The sequence below is a fragment of the Barbatula barbatula genome, assembly GCF_947034865.1.
Source record: "Barbatula barbatula genome assembly, chromosome: 21".
Lineage (NCBI taxonomy): Eukaryota > Metazoa > Chordata > Actinopteri > Cypriniformes > Nemacheilidae > Barbatula > Barbatula barbatula.
In genome coordinates this window covers 16031304-16053899 of record NC_136784.1, presented here as the reverse complement: position 1 = coordinate 16053899, position 22596 = coordinate 16031304, and the positions used below count along the sequence as shown (strand labels likewise).

The 22596-nt window shown below is 41.3% G+C and overlaps 1 protein-coding gene across 3 annotated transcripts; it reads left to right on the top strand.

Moving 5' to 3' along the window:
- Nucleotides 1-1012: 1012 nt before the first annotated feature.
- On the top strand, nt 1013-20898 carry prrc2a (proline-rich coiled-coil 2A). 3 transcript variants are annotated; one of them, XM_079484779.1, is made up of 17 exons: nt 1030-1139; nt 5840-5991; nt 7856-8033; nt 8374-8470; nt 8628-8703; nt 9241-9384; nt 9499-9749; nt 11820-11902; nt 12412-12560; nt 12731-12833; nt 12930-13128; nt 13770-14295; nt 14411-14655; nt 14980-15265; nt 15352-15568; nt 15661-17414; nt 17502-20898. In XM_079484779.1, the coding sequence occupies exons 2-17, from the start codon at nt 5877-5879 to the stop codon at nt 18668-18670; spliced, it is 5592 nt and encodes a 1863-aa protein (XP_079340905.1). In that variant the 5' UTR covers nt 1030-1139; nt 5840-5876; the 3' UTR covers nt 18671-20898. The 3 variants fall into 3 exon arrangements, with proteins under 3 accessions (XP_079340903.1, XP_079340904.1, XP_079340905.1); XM_079484777.1 differs by having other exon boundaries at nt 1013-1139; nt 15661-20898; XM_079484778.1 differs by having other exon boundaries at nt 1013-1293; nt 15661-20898.
- Nucleotides 20899-22596: the final 1698 nt, after the last annotated feature.

Sequence of the window (22596 nt, the reverse complement as noted above, 5' to 3'; positions counted from 1 at the left end):
AGTTAAAAATGTTTTTACAATGTACTTTCCTATTGGCACTTTACATTCGGGGGGCAGCAAGTATATATCTTGTTCATTCATTTAAGACAGATTTGTATTATTGGACAGAACCTGTGATTTACTGTAAACTATGCATTTTTGCTGGGGGGTTTTTGGGTTGAGATGGAATAGTCCATACAAGTCCCTTTACCGGTATGTTTAGTGAACATATAAAGTTGTTATAAAATATTAAATATGGTTGTTTAAATGTTGCCGCATGTATGATTTTTTAAATAATATATTTAATTTGTAGGCTGCATGTTTGCATCATGTCATCGCAAGGTATTTGACGCTATGGTACTGTATCACAAAGGCAGCACTGATTATTGTGAGATTTGGTACATGTCATTGACACCATCCCCTGGAGGTGGCTGCCAAAAGTGATGCCGGCGCAAACTCTTGGTTAAAACAAATGTTACAAAGATGTTCATGTGCAGTCTTTAAATTGTGTTGTTGTGTGCTCACAATTGTCAATTATTGTGTCACTTTGTGGTGCATCACTTTAAATTAGTCTAAAATATAAGAAGCGTGCACATGACACATGCCAAGTTTGAGATGTGTTTCTTTTTACAGTAAGTTAAATATTGGTCATCGTAATTAATGTCATTAGTCAACTCATTCGTGTATTAGGTCATAGTTGATCTCCAAATAGCACGTGTAACATAAATGTCTTACTGAATGTATCACCTGCATTTATTTATTGCAACCATATGCTGTACTGTCCTATAGACGTTATATAATTCGGAGATTGAACAATTTAGTTAATCAATCGGGTTTTGATTTGACAATCGGCAATAAATGTCGCCGGCTGATCGTCGCGTCTCTAGATATAGCATTGGCCATCCTGTCATTGAGCAGTATGGTGAGTTTTACAGGAGTGCAAATTACGTTTATATTAACATTGATCATTTGCCGAGAGCTACGCTTGGATCTTATTATGTGAATTTAGCCCCGCCCCCCGATGCTCTAATCCGCCCCTCTTTGCGCTACCATCCTCAGAAGCCGTTGACGGCTCTAATAGTGACGGATCGACCTCCGCAATATTATTTTATTTTTCCTTTTTCATTTGTTTTTCGGGAAAAAAAGAAAAGGGAATACAAGTAAGCCTCACCGCACACATCCGTCCCTATCAAATCTCTTCAACACATAATCCTGTTTTGAGCTTTTGTAAGAGCTTGTGCTAACGGTAGCTAGTTCGCGATTATTGCTAATAACTCTTCGATACAACCTCGAGACAAGTCGGGACAAGACCAGGTTAGTAGATACGCCGGTGCTCAAAACAGTGCAATAATTAGGTCCTATTAAAGATCTGTTTATATCATATTATTGAGTTCCAGCTGTCCTGCTTTTTATCGGTCGGTGCTAATGTTAGCATGCTAACGGCGTACCTTATGTGTGTTCCACAGCCCGGTGACCATGTATTCAATTTGTTTTAATGTTTATTATAGATGACCAATGATTTCGGGAAAGTTGTGTGCTCATGTCGGGGTAGTTTGCCAAGCCGTAAGAAATTTAAAGCGCATTTAACAGTTAGTGACCGAGTCTGCGTGTTACACAGGTGGCTTGGCATTTTGTAAAATGGTACAGATCTGGTGGACTTGTTTTGCTGAGCATGTATTAAAGCATACTTCAGAGTCAGTAAATCAGGATTCCAGATGCAATCTGTGTCGTTAAATCGTCTCAAATTCTGATGCTAATGTGCTTGTTGCCCTGGCCTCACTTCACCGCCGCCATTTTGTTTTCTTCTCGCCATCAAATCTTTGTCAAATCCGCAGCAGTAATTATACGGCTCGTTTATTTCAATGTTCTGTGTTTCTTCCTCCGGTTTATCCGCCACACGACTTGCATTATTGCATTTGATTGAAGTGATATCTAACGAGGGGGTGATGTATATTATGAAACAGGTCTGCCCCGTCCTCCCTGTTGGAAACATGGATGCCTTGGTTATAAGAAACAGGTCAACCAGTCAAGATACACACTTTACCGGTATTCTAGTCGATCGCCACACGTTATTTATGTTCAGATATCGGGCTGTGTGTGTGGTTAGACGAACAGCATATGTGTTTTGGTGAAACCCTACTCGATGTCATCACAGTCAGTTGGCAAAGCGTGTAAAATAATCTCTGCGCAGCTCCGGTTCGCAGATCTGCTTCATGTTGCGTAGGGATTCTTTTACAAGATTTGCCAATTGACCGTCGCCGCTTTTCCCAAACAGCATTTCTGGATCTGCCCCGAACAATAACATGTATGTCTTCAGTACGTGAGCTTTTGTGTTCACTTGGCTAAAAGAGAATGCGTAAAGGTTGATCGAAGTGTTTGCTCTTCACTGACGGATGATTATGGGATTTTAATATGAACGGATCTGCTGTCAGTCTGGGATATTAAAGCGATGGTATTTTCTCTTAAGAACATTTACCACGGTGTTCATAGTTTCCACTCATATAACGTTGCAGGTCAGTTATTGTTGCTTTTATGAAGTATTACATTTGTGATTTTGTGAAGTATAACATTTTAAAATGATCTTTTTAAAACTGGTAAAAAGGTTTATTGTTCATTTGTATCTGTTTTGGTTGTTTTTTTAGTGGTGGGGATGATGTAAAATGGGCACAATAGTGTAATGAAATGAACCGTAGTAACTGATGTGTGGCGAAAGCTGCGGTTGCCATGGCAACTTTTTGTTAACGTAATCTTTTGTCTTAAAGTTCGCCTGGCTTTTGGGTCTGATTATTTTGTATCATAATATTATGTTGTATTAGTAGCCGCGTTGAGCAAATATGCGATATCTGTAAAACAGCTGCAGCAATGACCTGCGTATCTTCTGTGTTTAATATCGTATGGCTTCTGATATGTGTAGTGGTGTGCTAGTCAAGTGTGTCTTTAGGTTGTTTTAAAGTCCCCGTGAACCGGAAGCTGTGCTCGTTTTTACTTCCTTATTTCGTAGCGTTTGGAATGAAATTTTTAGTGAAACATATAGTGGGCGTGGCGTTCGTTTTTCTTTGCGATTTGATGTATAAAAACCGCCATTGCATTTTGAAACGGATCTGGCAGAGCTACAGTTGAAGGGGAGGAGTTAACGGATGCTCCGCCCAAACCGTCTGACATACGTCCTCTAAGAGTCATACAGGACGGAAGTGCATTTTCAGATTTTAACTGAAATTATGAAAGCAGATGATTATTAAAATCGAATGACCCACATTGGTAAACTATTTACAATAAACGCTGCAATATTTTATCTAAAACATCAGCATTGTCATTTTTAATCTCCCTCTGACTTAAATGTTTGTTTTAATGGAGAGCTTACCTCGAAATCAAAATTTAGTTATTTTTTAACGTTCAAAATGTTTTAAGACCTCCCAGCATCTTCAGAACACACATTTTTTTGTCAATGTAAAGTAAAGGGCTTTAGTAACGTTACGTTACCAAAGACATCATTAAATTGGTCCATTCGCTCCTAGTGGTTCAATTGAATTTTTTAAGCGACGATAATACTTTATGTAAGTGAAGTGACCTATTTGTAAGATATGGTGACCCATGCACAAAACGCTGTGATCTTTGCATTTAACCGATCCAGAGAGTAGTCAACACACTTCGATGTGCGAAAACAAACATAAATAATGACTTGAATCGATATATCAATCAACTTGATGTGTCTTTATATCATAGCCTGCAACAAAAAGCCAGAGTTTTTGCTGTAGTATTAGCCGGAGTCCATAGCCTCTGTTTGTTTTAAAAAATCATTTTGAGACGTCATGTATTGAGATAATTAGGGCTGTAGTCAACCAAAGAAATGCTTAGTCGACCAAAGTCCTGTCCTGCGCAGCGATCAGTCGACTAAAAAAAAAATAAAATAAATAAAATAAAATAAAAAAAAAAAAAAAAAAAAAGACGCGATGTTTTGCATTTTGATTGAACATTTATTAAACAATCGTCATAGAACATTTATAAAACAACAACGAAAAGACATCAATAATACATACAACTATAATAATAATACAATTCTTTGAAAATTAAGTGATTTTTTTTAAATAGCCGAAATTAAAGTTTTTAAAGTTGGGGATGAAACATAGGCTAAAAAAAATAGGCAACTGGTCGACCAATGAGAATGTCAGTCGACCAAGACGGCATCGACCGATTAGTCGACTAAACGACTAAAGTTGACAGCCCTAGAGATAATGTATGTAAGTAGATTTTACAGGCCAGCAGTAAACGTAACCTGGTGTTGCTATGGATGCAACCCCTCTCAAAGCAGAAACGGAGGAACATCATTTATAATGCATCACCATGGTAACACCAGTCTGCTTTTGCATGGTCTTTTTCTGTGTGTTTAAGTCAAGAATGATCCCAGTGCTGTTTTTATTAATAATATTCTCATATGACAGTTGACTCAGTCTGTGAGGAGGCAAAGCAAAATGAATATAGGCCAGTTGTGAAAAGTTCACAGTTAGCTATGAACAACTAGACACTTACCAAGAAAGAATTACAATATTCCAAGCATGCATGTTCGGACCAAACAGGCTCTACGTCAGAATGCGCATGCGTTGAGCAATGCTGACACCGGATGCACTGTCGTGTTGCACTCGAGAACACATGCTGGAAATTAACACTCAAATGAAGTTTTTGAATATAGTCGTTAGTTTTGTTTGTTTGCGCACAAAACGTATCCTAGTAGCATTATATGGATCTTATACTGAACAAACAGAGTCACGTGGACAATTTTACGATGTCTTTACGCTCTTTCAACGCTTTGAAAAGTGGTTTCGTTGCAATCTGAGGAGTCAGAATTTGCGTTCTGGGGAAAAATGGCGTTCATACAGATGTTAAACTTCTTGAGGGTGAGAGAAATTTTGGCCAGGTTCCCTTTTAATGTAATGATGTGTTGCTTGCTTGGGCTGTAGTTCCATCCCACTCTCCCCACTAGTCCCACCTCTGTTTTTCTGGAAATAATCGTACTCCTTTACTCTCTTTTATAAATTTGATCAAACATAATACTCTTCGAAGATACAATGATTTACCAATGTATAGGAACTCAAGATTAATATGAGGTTGGCAGAAACTACCTGTGATACGCAATCTTTAAGTACTATAAATGTGTATTATGAAATAGGCTGTGTGTGCGCTTCAAGTAAATGGCTCGTCCGGGATACACGACGCAGAGATGCACGAGTATGACACAGGCTGTGTGTGTGTCTTCTAAATTGGAATTTTCTTAAGTATTTATTTGCCAAATATGATCGATCTGACTCCGTAGATGCCATTATCACACACACACACACTCTCTTCTGCTTTTTGTTTGTTAGTTTTTTAATGATGGACGTTTACGCAGTTATCTAGGTGCGCTCTATACTCAGTCCTATACTCACATTTAGCCTCCCCCACTGGCCTGCGCACATTGTACTTTACCATTCGCACCCACTGAAAATGACAATTACATTAAGATGGAAAAATTAGGGCCATATCATTCTTAGTTCTGTACAATAGTTACATGCCCTGCCTAATTTCATCAAACCTTATAGGGGTTTAAACTGTAAGTTTATATAATATTGCATTGAGCATACCAGATAATGATGTGTTATCTCGTCTTGGTTATTAAGCTCTTTTTTTATAAAATTTAACAATTGCATTTTAAATTTTTAACATCCGTTTCAAATGAGTGACTCCCCCTTGTCTTTCTTACATCTGTTTGTTTAGTCCACCTTTTCATTTTGTTTCTCTAAGCATAGAAAGGCTTGAAAATGAACACCCTTCACCTCTACACTGCTTTCTCCCAACACTCACTTTTCACTTTCTCTCTCTCTTTCAGTCTCAGGACTCACCATACTCAATGAGCGTACAGCGCAATGTCAGAGCGCTCTGGGCAAACGGCAAAGGGGAAGGATGGCAAAACCAAGTATTCATCTCTCAACCTGTTTGATACCTACAAAGGAAAGAGCCTTGAAGCACAGAAGCCTGTTGGTGAGTAAAATCTGATTAAACTTGACTTCTCGCCAACTTGACTAGTAATTGAGGTCTACATGACATATTGTGTATTTGTGGTGTGTGTTCTATCAAAATGTGACGATGATCCAAAGATCGTTCTGCCTCTGAAACGTCTCTTCTTTTGTAAGTTTGCGCTGAGCGGCTATTTGTAATTGTGAACCAATAACCATTTAGATGGGCAGGCTTCTGTTGATCAATTGTAGGAATTCTGTAGTATTTGTTAGGTTTTTTCCATAAGCCTTTGCAAACCTAACATGTGTTTACTTCATGGTTCTATTAGGCTTTGCCTAGTTCTGTTAGGATAGTTCCATGCGGCATGTCAAACTGTTAGGAATGATCTCAGACAGAGGTCTTCTTGTGATCATAGTTTTCCCTCCACGCATTCCCTTCTTATGTTTTATTCAGTAGCTGAGCTACCAGATCTTAGCAGCTGTCCCAGTTTTCCCAAGTACAATTCTCCCAGTGCTCCAGGTCACTTCCGGTCCAAAAAACAGGGGATTGATAGTCCGCACAAACGTACTTTTCAATGTTTGAAACCGTCAACACTGTCAAATTCAGGGTTAGTACGGGTGCTGGAAATCCTGATAAATTATTGATTTTTAATGCAGTGTTTTAAAAGTAAAAAAATGCTTTGATTTGGGATAAAGGGATTGAAACTGCTTGAAATTTAAATGCAGTGTTTTCTTATAAGTGAATACATTTTATTGCAATATTAATATACCTTATGGTTTGCCTGCATGATTATGGCAATCATTATTGTTTATATCATTCCCTGTGATATTGTAATTGCGATTATTATTATTGATTCAAATTACATTGACGTATCATCATTGGGCTCCATTTTTACAAAAATGTCTGAATTAGGCATGGACCGAATACCGGTTTCAAGGTATACAGAGGTTTAATAGGGTATCATCTCACATTCCCTTTAAGAGCCAGTTGCGCTCACGCCATGGTGGAATTTCCGAGAGTTAGCGCGTCTGCTTGTGCGCAAGGTTAATACGCGACCATCTATAGTCTGATTTTTTTATCCTATGTAGACAAAAAATGTGTATATTGTAATCCATTTATTTGTTATATTTGCCATTATTGTGTGCTGTTGCGCGGCCCTCTGTGTGAAAATGGTATGCGCGCGTTCTTTAAATAACTAAAAAAATATTGAGCCTTTTACTTTGGACCAGGTTTCAGTTGGTCAGTGGCGCATTCTATATCAATTGCCTCAAAAAAGCAAATGCCAACAATGGACCTGAACACACCTCGTTTTCAGACCAGCATGCCAGGGCAGAAATGCATTTGCTTTTTAAACATGACATGAAAATGATTACTGCGTTGGACTGAAACAAGCAAAAACACTCAAATATTCAGGCCTTGGCAAGCTTTTGCAAATGATAGTCAAATTATGGAAAGCATGTGAAATGTAGGCCTATTTAATTTGCCAGACAGTCAACAATTTAAAATGGGAATATCGTTTTAGGATATTCTAATACTTTTGTGATCATGTATATTGGAAAAACTTGAAAACACACATTCAAAGTACTGGAAAACTGCTGTAACTTGACTTTGTAAACGGTGTAAGAACCCTGCAAATTTCACTTACCGCTAAATGTATTTTTAATTTGTCATTGTTTAAGTGGTAAATTTTAAACCTACTCCTTGAAACAAATCCTTAAGTTAGATCGCTCTTTAACTGGCCAGAGGGACATTGTTATGGCATACTGAGGGAAGGGGTTTGACATTCTCACAGTTTTTCCTCTTCATTGGCGGTGTCCTTAAGATGTTAGGTGTTGGGTTTTTGAGCTATCCATTTATTTACCCCTCCCGTTTACTTTTCTCCTTTTAGTTGCCCCTCGTCATGGCTTACAGTCTCTTGGTAAAGTTGCCTCTGCACGGCGCATGCCCCCCCCTGCCAACTTGCCTAGTTTGAAGGCGGAGAACAAAGGCAACGACCCCAACGTCACGCTCGTTCCCAAAGACGGCACAGGATGGGCAAGCAAGCAGGAACAAGCAGACCCAAAGAGGTGAGGGATGTTCATCTTTCTATACATCTAGAAACCAGTAATTCAGAATGTTTTTTTCTTTCTAAAACCTCATCAGTGTGGTTCTCTCTTACCCATTTTAGAGATTCCAGATTTAAGAATCAGAAAGTTTGCAGATAATTCAAATAGTCACACCCTCTCACAAGAAGCTCATAGAGCTTTTCTCTCCATCAGGTTTTAATTGGCCTAAAGAAAACTCAGGCAAAGACATCATTACCTTAGGAGACGTTTCACCCACACATTCAAATCATTCTGCCGGCCAACCTTGACCACACTGGTTGAGTTATTTCTTATCCTTTTTACATTCTTTTCTTTCCTGTAGTACCGATGTATTGTCAGCAGCGCAGCCGGAGTCGCAGCAGCCTGTGGTCTCACAGACATCTGCACCGAGCGTGCCGAGAACACCCCCAGCTCAAGAGGTGCCACCACACAAACATGACATACAGTCTGACATAATCAAACCTGCACCATAAAGCTTTAGTTTTTCAATGATATATCAGAAAATGGGTTAGACACTGGTTTATATGTGCAAGAATAAGATGTTTCACGTACTTGACACTGCAATATGTTTTCTAGGCCCCGACTCCAGCTCTGGCCGTAGGGCCAAAGTCCTGGGCTCAGGCCAGTGTTACACATGGTGTGCAAGGAGATGGTGAGTTATTATACTGGTAGTTGCTTCTTTCAATACAGCTTTATATTGAAAATATAACACAGCAGTGTAACTAACCTAAACAGTTATTAAAGGGATAACTTCATCCAATGAGGCTGCACAGGTAGCAGTGGGAGTAGAATTCGTCCAGTTAAAGTTGGACCACTGTAGTACCACTCAAATAGTTTTAGAGACATTATTTTAAGGTCGAAAAACTACAAAGTGTTGCTTTAACAAAAAAAACTACATATTATACGTGGGCATCTGGAAGGTTAAAAGGGCGTAGGCATCAAACTTTAATTTTATTTAATAAATTATAAAAAATATTTGTAAATATACAAGTAACAAAAATGCTCTGATTTAATTAATTGAATGGAGAATTGAACTAGAAAAACAAATAAAAAAGCATGAACTGCTATGCAGGTTTTTTTTGGGAACATTACAGAATATTGGCTTAAATTGATCAGTTTTTATCCAGTTCAGTGAAATCAGCCATTAAGTACTACTCGTGTGTCACCTCTCTTGGGTTTTTTTTTACAGGTGGAAAGGGATCAAACCAACAGTCGCCATTCTCTCGCGAGGAATTTCCCACCCTGCAGGCGGCTGGAGACCAGGACAAAGCTGGCAAAGAACAGGCCACTGCAGATCAGTGGTATGGGCCCGGACCAAGCCTCCGCCCCCAAAGTATGCTTGCCCTACTGATCTTTCAGCTTTTTGTATAAATGTCCTCTCATCCTTCTGATTGATGCTTATTTACAGATATTTAGCAACTAATAAACAACATTCTTTGTTTTCCAGACGTAACAAGTTGGCGGGATGGTGGGGGCCGGGCATTGGCACCCACCCTGGCTGGGGAGGGTGTTGCGGAGGGCGGAACTGGGGGAATCATGGTGATGGAGGGTGCTGCTGGGGCCCCTCTTGTCCCACAGCTGAACGCGTCCGCCCTTGGGCAGCCTAGAAACCCCCCAACCAGTAACTCCGCACTTTCCCTTCCCCAGCCAGCTATTGGCCCGCAGTTCCAGGCTTACAGAGGGATCATGCCTCAATTCGTAAGTTTGAATGTTTTTCTTTAGTATTTTTATTAAATATAAAAATTACTTTCGCATATGCTGATTGTGTAAAGGCCAAATCACACACGCACAGACAAATGCCAACATACAAGTTGGCAGTTGGGTTAAGAATTTTATGAAAACTGTGTTCACATTGCAAGGATTTAAACTTTACAGATTATATCTACGCTTTCGATGTCTGTCGGCTCAAGTAATAGACCTATTGTAGTCTATTCATATCAAATTACTCTTTATAATTATAATAACATTAATCAGGTCCCGCACTTTATTTTCTCATTCCTGCACGTGCAACCGCTTCCGATGGACATGCATCCTTTGTATTTACAAAGATTTAGTGACCCCTTTTTAGGTAGCCCTACACTTAAAAGAATTATCCTTATTTGTACGTTTTCTGTTTAAACACTCTTCGGAGCGGGATAGACGAGGCCTTAATGTATTTATGAAACCTCAAATTCATCCAAAATCAACACTTCTTACTTTTGCCTGTGGCTCAAAGACCGTGTGCATTCCGAATGATATTATTTCGCATACCCTGGCCTGGACCTCTTGTTTAAATAATTAACGGTATAAGTTGATAATATGCCGATATACGATATATGGGTTGAAATGAGCAATTCGAAAACAATTCTATACTCACGATTTCCGCATTGGATGCTGAACTTTAACAGATAGAAGTTTAGGGTAGGCATTCCAATTTTCACTTTTATTTATTTGATATGTCGCTATATAAGTAGCTTCCTTGTCTTTTTTTTTAAAATATGTCTATGTCCTTACTGTTCTTTTTTTGTCAGTACTGTTCTTTTTGTTTTTTGTGAATCATGTGCATCATCTGCATGGTTTGGTGGCGCTGAGGCAAAACCAGTGCTGTAATTGCTATATAGTGTAATAATAATAAAACAAACTTACTAGCAGTCTTTGTAAGTGACTAGGGATGCAGCAAGTACCGAATTTCACTATTAACCGCTCATAAAAACGTCACAGTTAATTAATGCCAAAAGCTAAGTTACACCGCGTGTTTGTTGCACTGAACGGAACTGTTGCACCCTGTAGAAAATGAAATCGACATTACACCAGCGGTTCACCAGCTTAAAGAGCCGTGCTTATATGAGACACTGAGGCTATTACACACACTAGTCTAACTATGGCAGAGAGATCAAACAGCGAATCTTGCATGAACATTCATAATCAAGACTGTAGATGTGAGTTGGGCTTTCAGTGCAACATAAACAAACAAAGCGGCATGTAAGTAAACAGAGCTGCACTGTGGAGAGCTGACAGGATGAGTACATGAGTATGCGCAAGTTCAAATTCAAAGTCTACTCCTGATGCAAGTTGGACCAAGTTAACTTAATGTTAAGTTAAATAATGTGGCGTTTGAACGTTATTTAGCGAATAGGCTCTATATCATGTTGACAAGTCCATTAAACTTTTCAAGGGACAGCAGCATAATAAAAATCTCTGTTTTAATGCTCATCAAACAACAAAAAGCAAGTTTGCATTGCCTTATATTAAATGCACTCAGTTGGGAGCACCGGTGCAACACATAGAAATATGGTGCTACCAAGGAAAAGTCCATTTCTAGCGCTGTTCTCTATTTATTTGCTTAAATATTATGTATGCAATTTACCTTTGCATGCTATTCAGTTGTTATTATAGGGAAGGGGATTGTTTACATTGTGTAGTTACAAGTTGTTTGCGAAATTAAAAGGTTCTGTACTTGAACTGCAACTGTCATGCATCCTGATTCCTTCACCTTATCATGAGTTCCACCTCTTTATAAACGGCATCATTTTTTGGGACTTACAAACCTGTATAATACTAGCGTGGAATTTATTCGACAATATTCACTCACCATGACAGTAGAAAAGGGCATTTTAAGTAAATCAACTCCAGTATTTCCTCTCAATCAGTAGAAAATGTGGTTATAAAATACCGCCATGTACTGGAAACTGGAAAATACTGTTATATTAATTTATGGTCATACCAGCCAGCACTAGGTGGTCATTCACATGCACCCATGTGACATTTCTTTCCTGTCTGTCTTTGTAGATGTATCCACCATACCTGGCGTTCCCACCCCCTTATGGTCCACAGGGACCCTACAGGTTCGCACCCCCAAATGAGGCGCCCAGGTAAGAAGAATATGCAGCGTATAGCTTTTTATTGGAAAGGTATCTTATCTGTTAAAGTCACCATGAAATCAAACAGGAAAATTCTAAGTGTTTTACAGTGTTGCAGTCATTATTAAAAATGGTTCATCTGTGCACTCCATCATTTTTTCAAAATTCATTTGCACTTGTAATCTTTAATCAAAAACCTTAAACTCCTCTCCCCCTCTCAACAACAACTCTTCACCACATGACGTCAGCAACAAAAAAAGAGGTAGGACTATACTGACTGTCCAATGGCCAGGCATTTTTAGCCCTCCCCTCCTGGCCCAACTAATAAATAAACCAATAAAATGGAAAGGCAAAATAAAGCCCCTCCCTACTTATTTTTTATTTCAGAGGCCGTTTCACTCGGATATACGTCACGATACGGAAAAGTTAATCGCAACTTCCGTTTCATGGTGACTTTAAATTCACTGTAGCCACCTAGTGGGCTTTCTTAACCCTATCCTCGTTTGTTTCCCTTTTGACAGGTTTTCTCGGTCACAGAGTGGAGCAGGACCAGATGGGCGGCCCCCTGGAGGACCCCGGGGTGAGGTGGTGAAACGCCCCTCCATCCTCAAGCAGGATGACCTGAAGGAGCTGGATGAGCTGGATCATGACGGAGATGAGGGCTGGGCTGGTAAGCAAACATCTGTATTATTCTGGCATAGTTGATCCGAGTAGGACATTTTATTTGAGCTGAATCGTTTTTAGACTCTTTGCTGTCATTCTTGTTGCTGTTCCCTGGTCCAGTGGAATTGATCCAGTCGATAAGAAGATATTTTATGTGATGGGTCACTCTGTTTTTAGGGGCACAGGAGGAAATTGACTACTCCGCAAAGCTAAAGTTCAGTGATGATGAAGGCGAGGATGACGGGGAGGAGGAAAGGACTGAAACCAAAAATGGAGCCCAGTAAGTTTAAAATGTTTTGCTTTGTTTATAACTGCTATTTAAATTCACTCTCTATAGTTTTAGTATGCACTAAATTCTTGTTTTTTGCTGTTTCAGTGAGTCAAGGGAGCTGCAGAGATCGCAAGAAGGACCTGCACCTGTTTCACGGTCCCGTGCATCTGACAGTGGAGGGGAGTCACGACGCACCCCTCCTTCCAGTGCTGATGATGGCTCTGTGCCCCCCTCCAGCCAGCCAGGCATGGCCGAGGAGGGAGGAAATAGCTGGAGCGGTCAGACAAACACAGGATCTTATCAGGTAAGAAACTCCAAAAGAAGCCTTCAGTCTACCACTGGCTTGTGGAAGCTGATATACAATCACTGGGAGGACAGAAACATGCTTGTGGCATATCCTGGATGACTCGCTGATTGATAAATGTAACCATAGGCAAAGGTGTAGGCCTGGACTGGGTGGTCCAAGGGAACAGCCCTCCCCCACCAGTGCCACATCTTGGACAAGGGCCCTACTCCTACTACATTTACATTTAGTCATTTAGCAGACGCTTTTATCCAAAGCGACTTACAGATGAGGAAACATTGGAAGCAATTATAACAACATAGGCAACAAAATACATAAGTGCATCAAACTAGTCCATTAAAGCCTAGCACAGTATAAAAGCTAAGAATAATGAAAAACTCAATCAGCGACGTGTTGACGGAAGAGATGCGTTTTTAGGCGTTTTTTAAAGATGGCAACCGAGTCTGCTGATCTTGTAGCAGCAGGTAGATCATTCCACCAATGTGGAACAGATCCACATTGACCCACATACTACCGCCAGGTTCATGGGGAAAGGGTCCAATATGTAGGATAACGCCGATATCAGGCACTAACAGGAGCATGTTGATGATAATGGTGTGTTGGTTTGGATTAGTTACAAGTTTCGTAACGTCTTCCAACAGGATCAGTCTGTGATCTCTGGCCCAACCCTGGCCCCACAGAAGCCCAGCAGTGCTCAAGCACAGCAGCAGGCAGGGACAGGTCCTGCAGGGCCAACTCCCCCTCCCACTACCGGCTTGCACCCCCAACAACAGGGCGAGGATGAGGACGAGACGTGGCGGCAACGTCGGAAGCAGTCATCAACAGATATTTCTGCTGCGGTTGAGCGCGCTCGCCGCCGCCGTGAAGAGGAGGAACGAAGGATGCAGGAGGAGCGGCGTGCTGCCTGCGCAGAGAAGCTGAAGAGACTTGATGAAAAACAGCAGCATCAACAGATCATTAAACCCAACTCCCCCTGTGACGCTCCTGCCAACAGCCCCAGTCCTTCCTTGTCTGCCTCATCTCCTAATCTCAGTCAGCCACCATCCCCCTGTGTGGATCAAGAAGAAGCAACTCTTGCATCCCCTCAGACAACTGGTACAACTCTGGGACTTAACATAAATAACGGACAGAGGGCTGGCAGCAACAGCAGCCATGATTCCATCACTGGTTAGTTTACTTGAATTCTCCCATAATATTTTCTCACGTTCTTGATGATTAAAATACGATTTAAGAAGCAAAAATTGATATTTATTATAATTTATTTCTTTTTTTTTTCATTTAGAGTCTCTACAGGCTCTGCAGCCTCAAGCCACCCAGCATCTACAATCCCTTGATGTCTCTGTTCCTGGGGATGGCAAGGAGGAACCTGTAGTGAGTGGGCCACACATCCGCAGCACTAAAGCTGCAGATGACACATTAAAGGTGGAGAGTGTTAGTGGAACAGGACGGCAGGGTAGCGGTCCATCTGGGCAGGGCTTTTCCAAGTATCAGAAATCGCTTCCTCCTCGTTTTCAGAGGCAACAACAGGTCAGTGTTCATCACGAAGTATGCACTGGATGTGTTTTTTGTTCAATTGTTTTATACCCAATATGCTGGTATTGATGATAACCATGATATCAATAAGCGTGATTATTAAAATGCAAACAAAATTGAAGCTGAATGTGACTTGATATGTTCAAATTCATAATATAGTGTATTCTTTTGGCCACAATGAAGTTAAGATCTGATACTCTGAAGGTCCCTTATATCAATATTTTCTTTATTATCCTAGAAAAATTATCAATTCTATCCTTAGGTACTGAGATTTCAATGTAACACAAAAGCATATAAAATCATCTTATTTATTAACAGGAGCAACTTCTCAAACAGCAGCAGCAATGGCAGCAACAACAGCAACATAACCAGGTCACCCAAAATCAGCTTCAGCCTCAAAATCAGCAGGGGCCCTCTCCAGGGACCACACCACAATCTGGGCCCAAACAGCCAACGCTTTACCCTCCTGGCTCAATGGGACGTCCACCACCTTTGCCTATTAACTACGATCCTCGCTGGATGATGATGTCTTATATGGACCCACGTATGATGCAGGGACGTCCTGCACCCATGGATTACTACCCACCCACCATGCATCCCTCTGGTTAGTAATGAATGAAATGAAATAGTTTGTAAATATTAGGAAGTTTTGATGTCCAGCGAAGGTAAGATTAGGGTTTTTTGTTTCAGGGATGATGAATCGTGAGCGTTCTGATTCAGGTGGCTCTGGCTCAGACCAGTTTGAAAGGCAGCATGGACCCTCTCATCCTCACCGTGGCACACCCCCAATGGATCCTAAACTGGCTTGGGGACCAGATGTTTTTCCAGGGGTTACTGAGGGCCGGGGTCGAAGCTCCCCCCTACGGCAGAAAGGTCCGGAAGAGGAAGATGTTGGCAAAGGTCAAAGGTAACAGGAGCATTTATCAAAATAAAAAAGGTTAATTAAGTAATTTATTTCAATGTGCATGATTCATTTCTTTGTTTTTTGAAAACTTTTAGAAGTGACACTCCTCCAGTGCGTATGCGAGAGGGAGGTACAACCCCCATTCAGCCGCTGAACATGCCTCCCTGCTCTCCATCTGGTTCATCTAACCAAACCCCACCACCTCTTGGGATTCAAGTTGGGAGCCAGGGTTCTAGCCACCATACCCACCATCAGCCCTTTATGGGTGGACGTGGAGGCTACAGCAACTATCCTGACAATGGATCCAGAATGGGCTCTCACCTGCAGCAGAGGGCAGGCGGTGGAGGTACACTGCATGGCTTTGGCCATCCCGATGGTGGTCAGCAAATCTGGGGGACTCCTCATCCCCATTATGACCGCAATGGCCGTACTGATCACCCAGCCTTAGAGAACAACTCACATCTCCAACACCACGGTCCTCCCCCTCCTCATTTCTCCCTTCATCCTCACAAGCAAGAGAATGGCAGAGAGAGAGAAAAAGGAAGGGAGGCAAAAAAGAGTGACCCTTCACCTCCACTGCATCAGCCGTCCCTCTCCTCCTCTTGCTCCTCTTCATCATCATCTTCCTCAGCCAGAGAAGATCCCAGTGGAAAGCACTCTCTACAAAATCAAGCCCCAACCAAAGACACTGGACATGCTCACGCTCCAGGTAGGAAACTGGACAAAATTGGAAACGCGCACAATCAGCCTCAACAGCATTTTGTGCAGCACCACCACCCTAAAACCAATTCTCGCAGCCGGGAACACAAAACTGAGACACATTGGGGCCCAAGACCTGGAAGTAGTAACGCAAGTGGTGGCTCAGCCCAAAACAAGAAGGCAGGTTCTGGAATGAGTGCAAATACTGAAGAACTCACAAACCAGGTGGGTGAGAACAAATCCTCTAGTCAGTCTGGAGATGGCGTTACAGTCAAGCGTGCAGGTCCTATCAAGAGACCAGTGCTGAAAGAGATGAAACGAGAAGGTGGTGAAGGAGAGGGAGGCGAAAAGGCCACTGGAGGCTCTGGTAAAGATAAAGAACAAGACGGTAGCCAGATCGCAACCAAACAAGAGTCAACTCCTGGGGCTCAGGCCTCCTCTGCACCAAGTGGGAAAGATGATGCAACTGTATCCAATAAACCCAGAACTGGCGGAAAGGAACGAAGTAATGCTGGGGGTACAGGTAAAGGGTGCAAAAATGGAGAAAACTCAGTCCAAAGTTCAGGCTATTCAGCTCCTCACTCCAGAAAGGAAAGAGAGCGATCTCCTGAAAGAGGAAGCACAACTTACCATATGTCCTCATCCAGAGGTGGTCGGTCAGGCCGTGGCAGGGGAGAGTTCTACGGGCGAGGCAGAGGTTACAGAGGCACTTACACCGGCAATGCAGGTGGTAGCAGCCGTGGGAAAGCAGGCGGCAGAAGCAGCAGGGACTATAGGTCAGTTGCCAACAGCGACTACCACCATGGACCTTCTAATCAAGAATACAAGCGGGAGCCATCCTCTGGCAGCGGTAGGCACGGGGGCTCTCAGCTGAATCAAGGGCGTGCTAGAAACCGCAGTGAAACCCGAAGCGAAGGCTCGGAATATGAAGAGGTGCCAAAACGGAGGCGGCAGCGTGGATCTGAAACTGGCAGCGAGAGTGCTGGCAGTGACGTCGCTCATTCTGACAAAGAAGACCGTAAGCCCAATACCAAGAGTGGCATCGGAGGAGCGAACCCTGCAAATTGCCCCTCAGCTGCTTCAGTTCAAACAAGAAACTCCCAAACTAGAGTTTTCACACCAAGGGGTGTGCCATCAAGACGTGGCAGAGGTGGAGGCGGTGCTGGAGGGGGTCTCCATAGAGGTGGGGGCGGTCTCCTTAGAGGTGGAGGTGGGGGTGGTCTCCATAGAGGTGGAGGTGGAGGTGGTCCTGGAGTGTCTTCTGCACACAGATCTGGACCTGGCTCTGCTTCTCACGGCTGGTCTGCAAAATCTACAGCTGCACGGAAGCAACAAACGTCTTCGCATCCCTCCCCTCCTAAAGATTCAGGTCGTGGAGCGAATGGTGACAAGAAGAAAGCTGGTGACCAACATCAGAGTCAAAGTGTAAATCCTTCAGCACCCAATCCCGCTGTGCCTACTGCAGTCCAACAAGGGTCCACAGAGAACGGAAGTGTCGGGAACCCAGTGTCCTCAAGTTACGTTACACCGAATACCACTGGTTCTGTTAACCAAACACTACCTCCGTCTGCCCCAGATGGACGAGGTTTTCCTAACAGGGAGTTTGAGCGCCCTCCTCGCGGTAAGCGCCACGGACGATCCCAACATCAGCAGGACAAGCCTCCTCGATTCCGGAGGCTGAAGCAAGAGCGAGAGAATGCGGCACGTATTAATGGAAGCAGTGGAATTATCGAAGTCATTGCTGGACATCAGCAGTCTGCTTCACCAATGCAAAATTCCCTGCAAGATACGAATAGCACTCCCAAATCATCTGCCACCGTTGTTGCAAATGCAAACCACGTCTCTGCGACCTCCAATAATAATAATAATACAAGTCACCTTGGGGGTGGTAATTACAATTCGAATAGTCACCACCACCACCATCATCATCACTACCAGGGCAACTCCCAGTCACACCCTCAGCACCATCATAACCACAACCCAGCGGGAGGGGCTAAATCCCCAGATGTCTCGAACCAGAACTCTGACCAGGCAAATGAGGAATGGGAAACTGCCTCCGAAAGCAGCGATTTCACTGAGTTTCGAGAGAGAAAGGGCGGAGGAGGGAGTAAATCTTGCCCCTCCCACCATCACCACCATCATCATGCACCAGGAAGAGGTGGGGGAGGCGGAGGAGGTGCTGAAAGAGAGATGACGGCTAAAGAATTAGCCACAAACAAGAGAAGCTTCTCCAGTCAGCGCCCTGGAATGGAGAGGCAGAACAGAAGAGTAAATACCGGTGGTGGCGGAGGAAGAGGCCCCAGGGGTCCACCCAGTGGTGGCGGGGCTGTGGGTGGAGCTGGCAACAGCGGGGCCAATCGTGGTGAGAGGCGTGGCAACTGGCCCTCTCCTAAGAACAGGAAGTGATTTTTTTTTTTATTTGGAAATGTTTAAACTCATCCCTAATTTTTGCCCACGTTTTCTGTAAGACTTTCCCCCTTAACATGTTAACACTTAATAATTGTTAAAGATTAGTTAAGAAGACCATGTACACACTCATCCTAGCTCTCTTGGTTTATTTTTTTGCTTTGTCCTGTTGTTGAAATTCATATTGTGTGCTCTGTCATGTTCCCATAAAAAGAAGCTCAACCCTGAGATTTTACATTCTACCCCATTTTAATGGAAGCATCTTTTGACTGAAATTGCATTCAACCACAAGATCCCATTTATGATTGCATATTCAAGCACAATATGGTATCAACCAGACAAAGATGTGCTTAGTTTGTGTATACTGGGCATGTTGTGTGAATTTGTAGAAGAACTGTGACTTGACGCATAGGTATAGAAGGCGAAGGTTAATATGATGTACTTGTGTATTCACATCACACAATTTGTGTTTAGTAAGTCACTGTATTCTCCTTCATGCTGGGTCTGGAAAGTTCCTCTTTTAATGAGAACAAATGTTTCGTAGATTATTTTTCTTTTGTGTTTTGAGTTCAAGCTGTCCCTTTACAAGTTTCATTGTATCCTTGCCCCTCTTTTAAATATGAGGATTTTTTTTGCAAACCACATCATTAAATGCATTTTTAAATTGAAACATTCTTCATTTTCAGTTTTGAAGTTTTATTTCTGCGCTTGCTCATTCAGTAACGTACTATTGCTAACATTTTTGGAATATCACTGTCATGCCCACGTTCATGTTTTTCTCTTGTTTTAAAGTCTCTCATGGTCTCATTTGGTGTTTTTTTTTTTCAAATAGTTCATTTGATGTTTTGGCATCCGCATGGAATTGTAGTTTATTAGTGAACATCATACATTTATATTATTAAACCAAGATCTGAAGTGAAGGTTCCCATTCATAGATCACATTTTTAGGCCGTTTCTTTTGTGAGCTCTGACCCTTAGTGTCAGACCCTTCTTAAGAATATTTTTTTTTGTTGATAACGTCCGTTACAAATTTTCTTTTTGTTTTGCACTTATGTTAAGCCAGTAAACTTCATTCAGAACTCTCCTCTAGGGCAAAGATTATTCAGTGTTTTATATCCTTTCCTTCTTTAAATGACTGGTTGTATGTTGGGCATCTTTTTGAACAGGTGTCAAAAGCTGTTGAAATGAAAGTATTGTACTATTCTTATATTCAGTACTAGGAAGTGTAGAGATCCACCCCTCCACCAACTATATTTGCAGAGCCCACGAAACATCAGAACTGAGCAGCTTTAGCTCACATCTTTCAATGTACTAGTCATCATACAAGTCAATGCCAAGGAATATGTGGCCCTTTTTTGAGTGACTGATATTTAAATATTTACGGTTCAGAACGTTCCCCCTCATTTCGACCAGCATCTGTATACTTCTGGTGTAAGTTGGGGTTTGTTTGTTTTCTGGTAATGCCTTGATCTGATCAGTAGCTTTTGAAATAATACGTAGGGCTTTTCAATGATCCGTATGTGTGAGTAGGGCGTTTAAAACGTATGTGTGAACTTCTCTATGATCTCTACATGTAATGTGCTCTTTTGAGGTTAGAATGTGTTGTGAAAGGCAAACACAAGTCCTATTTGCCCAGTTTTTCAACACTATTAGGATGTTTATTTTATCTAGGAGGTTTTCATTATATGCATTCAAGTGTGTGTATATGTTAATCCAAATGAAGTGCAGTGAAGAAAAAATGTTCAATCGTTCTTTATCTTTTGAGGTAAAAGGCATTTTGTTTTCCCACAGACATTTTAACAAGCATGGTGTCATCCTCGATTACAGCTTGGTTGGTCTATTTATTGGAAGCTGTTTGCCCATGGGCTTCCAGTGCTGTCCATTATCCCTTTTAAACCATTAAAGTGGTCACGTTATATCTACCAATATATCACTAAAAATGAATAGAAACGTGTATTCCTTGAAATACTCAGAGATTGTATTATACTTCTAAATATACAAAGGTATCTGAAGTTGTTGCTGTTCTGGCATCTATGGCTTATTACTGGAACCTTAATATACACACGTATGTATATTGGTATGCATCTGAGTTTGTCCGCCCCAACATACATTCCCACACACAATTGTTGCCATTTTTAAGTTCAAGGGAGCAATGTACAAGCAGAGAAGTGTCTTATTATAATAAAAAGTATACAGAGAAAAAGTTGAATAAAAATCTTTTGTTTTAATGGAAGATCTGTGGCTTCATTTTATTTCACCAGTGTGATGTGATGCGAGTGTGCGATGTGTGACTATCCGAGCAAATCAATCAAATGAATCCAAGCAAATTAACTAATCATATTTACATGTTAAACACTTTATTAAAATTTTAAATATACATTTTATAGCAGTTAACATTAAATGTTCTTAAAATGTTAGATGGGCATTTAAAAATTTGCCATTTTATCCATGCAAAATTACATTATACTACTTATTGCAGCGACAGCGTCTATAGCAACTTAAGGTTTTATAGTCATCATATGTTTTTACATTTAACTAGTGCCACGTGCTGTCTTTTTGTGCATCTTGATGCAAAGATACAGTTTTCAATAGTTACGTAAGTTGCTGTATGTGTGTCTAGACCTGCTGGAACTACATAACCACGCGATTCACTCAAGTTGTTGTTTTTCAGCACAATAATTTACCTTTGTTTTTTTAACCATTATATGTTGGTTTCATATACAGTTGTGTTCAAAATAAAAGCTGTGTTTTTAGTGTTTGTAAGCTCAAAATCATAACTTTTATTTCAATACACAAATGCATTGGGAACACTGCACATTCTAAATGAAAACAAAAGAAGAAAAAACTAAATAATGTATTACTCTACAGACAGTGAAGAAAACAGAATGTTAGGCTCTTCAAAATCGGCTCTTCGGCATAAGGCAACAAGACCTCTTAAAGCATTTTAATGTACTCAAACTGATCCATGATCCCCGGATTCTGATAAATAGGCCCAACACCATAGTATGGGAAACATTCCCATATCATGATGCTTGCTGTCATGCTGTCTTCACAGTGTACTGTGGCTTGAATTCAGTGTTTGGGGGTCTGCGACCCCTAGACCCAAAAAGAACAATCTTGCTTTCATCAGTCCACAAAATATTGTACCATTTTTCTTTAGGCCAGTCAATGTGTTCTCTGGGGAATTGAAACCTCTTCAGCACATGTTGTTTTTACAACAATGGGACTATGCGGGGGCATCTTACCGATATCTTGTCTTCACAAAGGCGTCTTCTGATTGTAACATCAGACTTTCTTTGATCACCCTGGAGCTGATCATTGGCCAAGTCTTTTGACATTTTGGCTATTCTTCCATCCATTCCAATGGAAATTTTCAGTTTTCTTCCACATCTTTCTGGTTTTGGTTTCCATATTAAAGCATTTGATATTTTAGCCGAGCAGCCGATCATTATATTCACATGTTTTTTACTCTCTAATAATCGTTTATTCCTTTCACAAAACCTTGGCTAGCACTGGCACATTTACATTGTATGTGTCAAAATTATTGATGTTTCTTTTATGCCAAAAATCATTATAGTATTGATTAAAGGTCATGTTACATGAAGGTATTTTGTACATGTCCTACCCTTAATAAAAACGTTATTTTTGTGGGCGTGCTTAACACAAGATTAACATCTTCAAATGCGATTTCCTTCATATTTTGCACCCTCAGATTCTTGTGTTTTAAACGGTTCCGTCTCCGCCAGATATTGTCCTATCCTACCAACTACATCAATAGAAAGCTTAATTATTCAACTTTCACCTGATGTAAAAATCTCAATTTCGAAAAATCTACTCATAAGACTGGGTTTGTTGTCCACGGACACGTTTTGACGATTCGGTTTATGAGCTACTATAAAAACTACAATTCCCATTTGCCATACTGT